Source organism: Peromyscus californicus, unplaced genomic scaffold (assembly GCF_007827085.1).
Source record: "Peromyscus californicus insignis strain IS unplaced genomic scaffold, ASM782708v3 Scaffold_8__1_contigs__length_139910024, whole genome shotgun sequence".
Taxonomy (NCBI): Eukaryota; Metazoa; Chordata; class Mammalia; order Rodentia; family Cricetidae; genus Peromyscus; species Peromyscus californicus.
Window position 1 is genome coordinate 100,882,397 of NW_026294606.1, and position 9,205 is coordinate 100,891,601.

At 43.9% G+C, this 9,205-nt stretch overlaps 1 protein-coding gene across 2 annotated transcripts; it reads right to left on the reverse strand.

Annotated features, from left to right (window-relative positions):
* Positions 1–73: 73 nt before the first annotated feature.
* On the reverse strand, positions 74–7,940 carry Cmtr2 (cap methyltransferase 2). 2 transcript variants are annotated; one of them, XM_052728855.1, is made up of 3 exons: positions 7,809–7,923; positions 7,500–7,659; positions 74–3,548 (listed from the first exon to the last, which is right to left on the reverse strand). In XM_052728855.1, the coding sequence occupies exon 3, from the start codon at positions 3,527–3,529 to the stop codon at positions 1,226–1,228; it is 2,304 nt and encodes a 767-aa protein (XP_052584815.1). In that variant the 5' UTR covers positions 3,530–3,548; positions 7,500–7,659; positions 7,809–7,923; the 3' UTR covers positions 74–1,225. The 2 variants fall into 2 exon arrangements, with proteins under 2 accessions (XP_052584815.1, XP_052584814.1); XM_052728854.1 differs by lacking the exon at positions 7,500–7,659 and having other exon boundaries at positions 7,809–7,940.
* Between the last annotated feature and the right edge of the window lie 1,265 nt (positions 7,941–9,205).

The window sequence follows — 9,205 nt, forward strand, 5'->3', positions numbered from 1 at the left end:
CTTCCTTTAAAAGCTTCCAACTTTTATTTTTAACTTTCCTTATTATCTTTTAATAAAATGAACACAAAATATGTCTGCTTAACACTTTATTTGTGAATTATAATGGAACTCAAAAATAGCAAAGAGCATGAAAAAATTAACCAAATAAATCACAGAATACTTCTATTTTTAAGTAATAAAAAATACCTAAAAATTCACACAAGATGTAATTATTTACCTCATAGAATTCAAACTAATGAAGAATTAACAGGTTGCTAGAAAAGTTCACTATATTATTAAATATATATAACTCAAAGAAATCAATTGTAATTGACAAAATAACCATTTCATGGATATTAGTAAAGCGCTATTTTCATACTAAAGAAAATTAGTAAAAATTAAAAATTTGTTGAGCCATCATTCTGAAAGTGTTACACTTTCCCTCAGTGTTCACTATGATTACCACACTCCTATGTAACTCACAAGAGACAACTATACACAAAGTCTTAAAACTCAATCATCCATTCATTATTTATTGGACATTAAAAATGCCAAGATTGCTGAAAGCTTTTCATGATAAAATACCAGACATAATTTTCCACTATACAATGACCTTCGGGCTTTGGCTTAAAGCTGTCCTCTCATTGGTTGAATAGTTACAGCTAGTGAAACAGTCACTCAAGAGCACACTAGTTTCGCTCCAATCAAAAGAAAATCGAGCCACTGATCTAAAGGCAATGAATGGCACATACCAAGAAATCTGGTATAAAGATCCCTGAAATCAATAATGGCACGTCAGTCAAGTGCTCCCAAGTAAATAGTGGTGCAAGGAGGTGATGTCACTCACCTCCTCTTATGAATGACTTCTGACAATCATTAACAGCATTAGCCAATGAGTGGAACTGGTTGGGGGAAGTCTGAATGAAGGCACAGAAGTGCAAATCTTCAGCAGATAAATGAGACCAACTCAGCTGCACATGAAAGCAGGTGTGTTGTCACCCCAAGCACATACTGATGTCACATGATTAGAGGCTGAATACCATCAGTGCATGGTTCCTACCAAAGAATTCTGTGCCTATGAGTACATATATCCTTCAGATCAGAACAAGCTATGACTTTCCAGAATGTCTTTGATACAAAAATTGGCATTTCTCCAAAATGACAGGCATTAAATAGAGAGGGCAGGTGAAATGAAAGCAGAAACTGTAAGTCACACAACCGAATCTCAACAATGACATGTTCAATCTTATAACTCAAGGCTGCTGATGACTTTGTCTCTCTCTCCTTGAATAATCAAATGCAAATGCCTTTTAGCAATGGCAGCATTCAAATCCCACAAAAAGTTAAGCAGTGTCCCCTGAAGGAGCACCTCCATCGGCACAAACTGCAAAACCTGCTGGGGTGCGTTAGAACGGAGCAAGGTGCTCAACAACTCGTTAACATTCTGCAGATACTCAAACACTGGATTTGGAAGGTTCTGGTAACCAATGCAGAGCAGGACTGCACAGGTCCTGAGGGGCTCAGAGGACGTGGGACAAGAAAACGTGACAAATCTAAAACAGCTATGGAGAACAAAGATCAAGCCAGCCATAAATCTTGTTAAGCAAGAGAGTACAGGCAAAACCATTACATCTCCTGTATGAAGCTGCTTCAGCGAGTGTAGAAGGCAATCCAAAAACAGATGCTGATATGTCGGGTCACCATCGTGAAGCAACGAACAGCTGAAGGTTATGAGGTCGATGGATTCCAACAGGTGGACTTCCAGCGGCGTGTGCATTGTGAAATCACAGACAGCCGGGGAACCCACAAGCAGGCACTTTACTGGGTTGCTGGGTTCCACAACCTGCTCAGCCTGAAGGCACTTGGTAAGGCTAAACAGCTCGGATAATATCGATTCTTCTGAAAAAACGTGGCAGCAGAGGCACTGCTGTGGGGACCTGCACTTGGAATCCAGGCTCAAAGCTTCCCCTGAGGACTTCTCAACAGCTTCATTAAGAGTCTTTAAAATTTCACCATCACAGAAAGGAGAACACTTCACCTTCGGCAGTTTCTTTCCTTCTAAAATATGCCATGAGTGGCATTCAAGATTAGAAGTAGCCCCTTCTAAGAGGGAATTTTGCCCAGGATGATACACGGCATGTTCCTCCGCCCAACTATTGAAGTATCCTTTGGCTACTTTATCTTTCCATGAAAGGGTTTCCAGCATCTTCCGTTCATTATAGGTTTTAAAATACTTGCTCCTCTGTCCAAACCATTTTGTGTTTGTACTACAACCAATATTAGATTTTTTAACAAGCCAGTGACTTCTAGAAAGAGGCTTCAGTTGAAATTTTTGCATAAAATATTGTACAGCACAATCCCTTAAATTATTCAGTTTCTCTTGTTCCCCCTTCCCCATTAACTCAAACAGACGAATGTTCTCAGAAATAGTCTCTAACTGGTATCTATGAAAGAATGTACAGCACTCTTCATGTCGCTCCAGAAAAGATTTGGGGATCACATGATGAGGGAAGAGCGCTTTCCTGGTCATCTCAGTCCCAAAATTCAACACCATCCTAGATAACATAGGACGGACAGCCTCTCTTCCCTTATAGCAGAGACACACCACATAGACCTCTGAGTTTCCCGCCTTGCTAGTAGCAGGTTTGAAGACATGGACTTGCTCAAAGGAACAATTCAGCAGGTACATGAGGTTTACAGAACAATGTTCAAACAATGTAAACATCTTTAGAACAAAAGAGCCGCCATTTCCAAGAGTGGTCAGAGCAGTGACAACCTCACAATAATGCAAAGGAGAGACCAAAGCTTCCTGTTCACCTGGGTTTCCCTGGCAATCAAAACTCCCATCCGCAGTGACCAAGTGCACAGTAGACATGCCGCTGAGGACATCCTCAAGTCCAGTCAGGTATTTCAGGCTCATGATATCACCAGTGTTATCTGGGCCAAAGTACCAACAGGGCAGGGTATTTGCAATTAGCCGGTCGTCCATGATCATCCTAAGATTGTCGTTTGCCTCATGGTATGGATTCAGGGTATTAGCTACCCAACTCCATTCACAGGGGAACCGGTGGGATTTTAAGTAATGATTGAGACTAGCTATGAAAGCTCCTGGAGCTTCACAGAGGTGCAGAGAATTAAGTTTTCCGTTCTGAAAAGCTTCCTGAGGAATAAGTGGAAAACTGCACAAAATCTCCTGGAATTTGCACCAGGCTTGAGTGCAAAGTTCTGCATTCACAGCCTTTTTCACATGAGAAATGATTTTCCCTGCCTTGTTGGTGAAAGCAGTGTGCTGGTGCCACTCATCCAGTTTCTTGTCACTCAGGAGGTTTTTCACTTCGTTTAGGGAGTTCTTCAAGTCAAGAAAAGCACTGAACTCTGTGTGGTCACAGGTGAACGCCTCAGTGGGAGCTGGTAACTGCCACTCATTATTAAGGGGCTTACAGTATGAAAAGTTCTTGGCAAAGAGCTCAAAAACATCAGCGAGCACATCTGGGCTGAAGGTCTCAGAACTTGGGGATTGCTGAACTGGTAGCTTTCTGCGCTTACTCATTTTCAAACCAAGTTAAAATCTGGGAAGAGAAAACAAAGTTATGTGACTCAACTTTACAGTGGATGAAACAGCATCAGAGAGTAAATCCAACCGCGCTTCAACAAACCCAGGACAATGTGAAGGCCAATGTCAGCAGTTATAAAGCAAAGCAATGGAAAACAAAGGGGAAAGGCCTAGACAACAACAATCCTGGCTCAAATTCCAGCTCTTCTCTTTCCAGTTTAAACAATGTCCTGGAAATTGACTTTTATTCTGGAATCAATTTTTTTTTCTTATTTTAAAACACTAGCCTCTTTTTTTTTTTTTTTAAGAGGCGGCAGGCACATAACAGAATATTTAGCAGTGAGTGGCAGCTCTTGCCATAGCAACTCACCCAGCTCCTCCCTCTCCAAAGCTCTCTGTCCTCGGATTAGACACCACACACACGGCTCTAAACAGTATACACATTTCAGCTTCATCCTCCAACATGACCTCAAATCAAGCTCTAACACACTGCAGCCTTTTAGCACTTTAAATTCCCTTCATAACCCACCTTCCTTCCAGGAGGGTCTCCTACACCTGAGTTTGGCCTGGTCAAGCCTCTCTGCTGTCAGCAACTTACCTCCGAGGGTTGCTATACACACTTCTGTCCACATGTCACTGAGACTGGTACCTTGGTGGTACCAATCATCAACGTAAGCCATCAACCACAATTCCTAGTTACAGTCTGGATCTGAAACGTTGCCCACAGACCCTACTGAGAAAGATTTGGTTCCCAGTTTGTGTTGCTACTTGGCAGTGGGAGAAACTTTAAGAGGCGGAACTAATGGAAGGAAGCTAGGCTAATGAGCAGCTATTGGGACCCTGGCCCCTTCCTCTTTGCTTCCTGACTGCCAGGAGGTGAACAGCCCTTTGCCTCTATGCACTCTCCACCATGTCATACCTCATCACAGGGCCAAAGGCAATGAGCCAACTGACCACCAACTGAAACTTCTGGAACTGTAAGCCAAATAAACCTTTTTCCCTAGTAAAGTGTTTGTCCCAGGTGTTTCCTCACAGCAATGTAAAGCTAACCAATGCATTCATTATACTGTTTGCAAACTAAATTGTACTGGCTGGCCTTCTTGACGATGCTAAAACTGTTCAATAGTTTCCTGGTAGAATTCTCAGATTCCTGCCTCCCATATGCTTTGCCAGACAGCCCCTGGCCTGCACTCTAAAATCTGATGATTTCTCCTCTCACTAAAACTTAACACACGTCAAAAATGGAATTTTAAACTGAAAGAAAAACATGTACTAAACTTAGCTGCAGCCACTCTGAATTGGGGATCGAAGTGCTGCCAGGCTGGGTGAGGAGCTGGCTCAGCAGGTACAGAAGTGTGCCACCAGGCCTCTGACTCCCAGTGCAATCCCGCAAACTCACGTGGACTGTTTTCACATACACACACATAATAAGTAAGTGTGTGTTTTGTTTTTTTAATCTAATCAAAAATCCTACTGCCCAGGAACCCAGAAACATCTATCTTGTTGGGAGGAAAAGGCTAAGAGAAAGAAAATGCATGCCTTGATGACATTGTTGGGAACGCTCTTAAATTCCAGCAAATAGAGCACTGCATGTTACCCTTGACACTGGTCAGTGAACTGAGCAGGTGCTTCCGTTCATCCATTATACTTGCACTCGATTTTTTTTTTTAATTTGTTAGACATAAAAATTTGACAACTAAATCACCATCCTGCAAAAAAGCAAACATTTGAGGATGAAAATTATGAGTCAAGCCCAGTTCTTGGTGTGCTAAGCGAAATGAATTTAAGAGAAGTCTAAAATGAGAAATAAAGATTAGCTATGACTACACACGTGCCTTCATGATATTGGAGTTTCCTCAGTCCTGTCCTTTAGCAAACCTTTCAATCCCCATTCACCCCGGATTTTATCCTGTACTCCTTGTATCTACCAGTCTGTAAGCTCCTCAGGGCAACAGGTATCTTTTTAGCCATCTTGTCTGCCACAACTATTTACAAGTCACATGTACGTCGAGATGAACAGTCAACAAACATTCAACATCATTTAACAGTTAGAAACTGCATTTAGAAAAGCTTGCAGTGGCTCCCAACCTTCCTAAGGCTTCAACCCCTTAATACAGGTGACCCCCAGCCATAAAATTGTCCCGTTGCTACTTCATAACTGTAATTTTGCTGTTATGAGTCATTAACATAAACATCTGATATGGAGGGTATGTAGCAGGAATCTTAAAAGTTCTTATTAATAAAATCAAACCTGGCCAGGCATTGGGGTGAATGCTGGAAGATCAGAGAAGCAGAACAAGCCACAGCTACCTCACCTTGCCAATTCCTCAGCTGGTCCTGTTTCCTCAGACTGGAAGCCTCTGAGTCCTCATCCAAATGAATCTCAGCTGAACTGCTGCTCGAAAGCCTGAAAGCTTAACCAGCCAAATGCAAATGCTTCTAGTTTCTGGTCTTCACGACTTATATACCTTTCTGTTTTTGCCATCACTCCCTGGGATTAAAGGCTCACTTCTTGGGATTAAAGGCATGAGTCACCATGCCTGGCTGTTTCCAATGTGGCCTTGAACTCACAGAGATCCAGAGGGATTTCTACCTCTGGAATTCTAGGATTAAAGGTGTGAGTGCCACCATTTTCTAGCCTCTATATTTAGTGGCTGTTCTGTCTCTGACCCCAGATAAATTTATTAGGGTGCACAATATTTTGGGGAACACAATACCACCACAAGGGTATGTGATGTGTATCGTGACCCACAGGTTGAGAACCCCTTTAGAATCTAAAGGTAGACAAAAAACAGGGTAATTCTGCATGCACAAAAACTCTAAGTAAGCCAGGCGGTAGTGTCGCACGCCTTTAATCCCAGCACTCAGGAGGCAGAGCCAGGTGAATCTCGGTGAGTTCAAGGCCAGCCTGGGCTACGGAGTGAGTTCCAGGAAAGGCGCAAAGCTACACAGAGAAACCCTGTCTCGAAAAACCAAAAATAAGTAAATAAATAAAAATAAAAAAAACCTAAGTAAGAGCAAATAAAAATTTACTACAATAAGCTCATCTGTCTTGATTCATGACGTGCTTGCTGGGAACTGCAGCTACATTTAGATCTCAAATATATTCTACTTTGGAAAAAGTCTACTCTCAAGTCATTAACTTCGCATCCTAATTAGTGGCTGTGGTTAAGCTGTGAAATCTTACCGAAATTAAGTAGATAATTATCCCCACTTGCAAACAACTAAGGGATTCAAATACTCCAATGTTCCTGACTGTACTCCGGCCTTACTGTCAGCTAGTTCTAAACATCACTTCCCCTTATCCACTCCACTCCACTCACTCAAGCCACTGCTCTTCACTGAAGACCCAGGCACATTCCACCCTGAAACACTTGACCCAATACTAAGAAGCTATCTCTAGCTGGGCTTTACTTCCCCAAGTATCCATACAGGTAACTCCCTCAGCTCCTCCTATTATTTGCTGAAAGGCAATTTACTCTGTGAAGCCTATCCTAACATACTTTTTAAAATTGTATCTTGGGCTCCCAATGTCCCTTACCTTGCTTTCTTCCATGGCGTTCTAATTTATCACTAATTTATTCCATGTTTTCTGTGATTTGTCTTCCCCAAACCAGAATATAAGCTCCGTGGACAGGAATCTTTATTTTGTTTACTTACACATCACCCCCAAGAGGTTCCACCAGTGGGTAGTGGACAGTGAGTCACACAAGTATTTACTAGATAAACGAACGAATATTACACTTAGCCCAGAAGACACAGCTCTGCACAGAATAGTGCATTTCAATTTCACTCCTGCACTTCAATGCACGACTTTTTAAAAAATTATTTCTCAATTAAAAGCATGCCGTTTCCAACGTGCACATGTAGATTTCCCTGTATGTGAACCTCGGTGCCTTTCACTAAGCACTCCGTGGAGTGGCATCTGTGTCACCGTAATTCTGTGAGGTTGATCAGTATCACTTACATTGCAGGTTCCATAAAGAAGTCAGGTAGCCTCCTGTCCAAAGCCACAAAGGAAATGCTTGTAAAACTCGTGAGCCCAACACCAAAGTCCTTCATTTCTCAACAGCTGTTAGCTCCAAATGAGCATCAGACGTTGTTTTCAGGGTTCCCGCCAACTCTTGCTAGGAAGTAAAAACACCGGGGCGTGTCCCGTGCTCACCTCGGGCACGGGGCAGCCACCATCACTCGCCCTCGTGGAAGGGGTTCCCAGACCCCGACTCCAGCGGCCCCGCGCCGGGGCCGCGGCGAACCACCCCCGGTTGTCACTCACCGAGAAGCCGGGTCCGCATCACCTCAGCTCACGCCCACCAGAGCGCCATGGGCTGCAGCGGCGGCGGCACTTCACGCGCGGTCCTCACTTCCCTAAGCCATCCTCCACTTCCGCTCCCGGAAACCGCTTCCGGGGGTGGTGTCTCCTCTACGTCAGCCATAACCCGGGTCACGGACCAGGGAGAGGGCGAGACAGGAACGCGGCCCGCACTCGCGCATGCGCAGCTGGAACCAGAGCCTCCCCCCCCCCCCCCCCCAGGCCGTGCCCCCGCCTGCTGCAACCACACTGCGCAGGCGTTCTCTAGGAGGGGTGGAGTCATGCAAATCGGAGTCACTCGGGAGGACAACTCTTGAGCAACAGAGCTCCGGTGCTGAGAAACACGTCCCTCTCCGCGGGTTGCCATGGCAACGGAACTGGGCTGTGGAACGCTAAGGTTCATCCTGTGCTATGGGCCACATGCTAGTTCCTAGTAGGGGCTGCATTAAAATTGGAGCTCAAAAGATGAGTTCAAAGCCACAATAAACGAAACGGCGAGACCCTTAAATAATGTGTCTGCATATTGATAAGTGGGTTAAACAACAACAACAACAAAAAAGAACAAGCTCTCCTGAGCCAGAGGCAGGCAGATCTCTGAGTTCGTTCGAGGCCATCGGGGTCTACATAGAGAGTTCCCAACCTTACCAAAGGAGGATCTCACAGGCCTGGGACTCCCCAATTAGGCTAGACTATCCAGCCAGTCCCGGGTAACCACCTGTCTCCACCTCCCCAGCTATGGAATTACATTTATAGACCACCATGGCACCAAGCCTGTTTTTTTTTTTTAACTGGAGCAGGGGCGGGAGGGGTGTGTACATAAGGGCAGAACGGAGACATTCCTGCTTACAGGGCAAACACTACCAATTGAACCATCCCCCCCAGCCTTATTCCAGCACTTTAATAGCAAACGGAACAAGTTTTTCTTTGTATTTCTATTTTTTGAGATATGGTGAAATTTTCAGTCATGAATGTTCTTCAACTTTTAAAAAATGGTATTGATAATTTTGATTTTTTTAAAACATTTTATACATGTATACATTATATCTTTATCATACTCATCCCTTATTCCCCCCTTCAATTCTCCTCAGGATCCTCCATCACATCTTCCAACTTCATATCCTCTTTTTGCAATTGTTCAATTTTTTAACCCACTGAGTCCAGTTAATGGTGACCATATGAGCATGAGCATGGGTCATTCGCTGGCACATATGAAACCTGCCAGTGGCTACATACCCAAAGAACAGTGACTCACCTTTCCCCAGCAGCCATCAACTGCCAATAGTTCCTCAGGTAGGGATGGGGCCTGGGAAGTCCCACCCCTACCCCCCTACCCTGCTCCATGTTGGAACTTTTAACTGGCT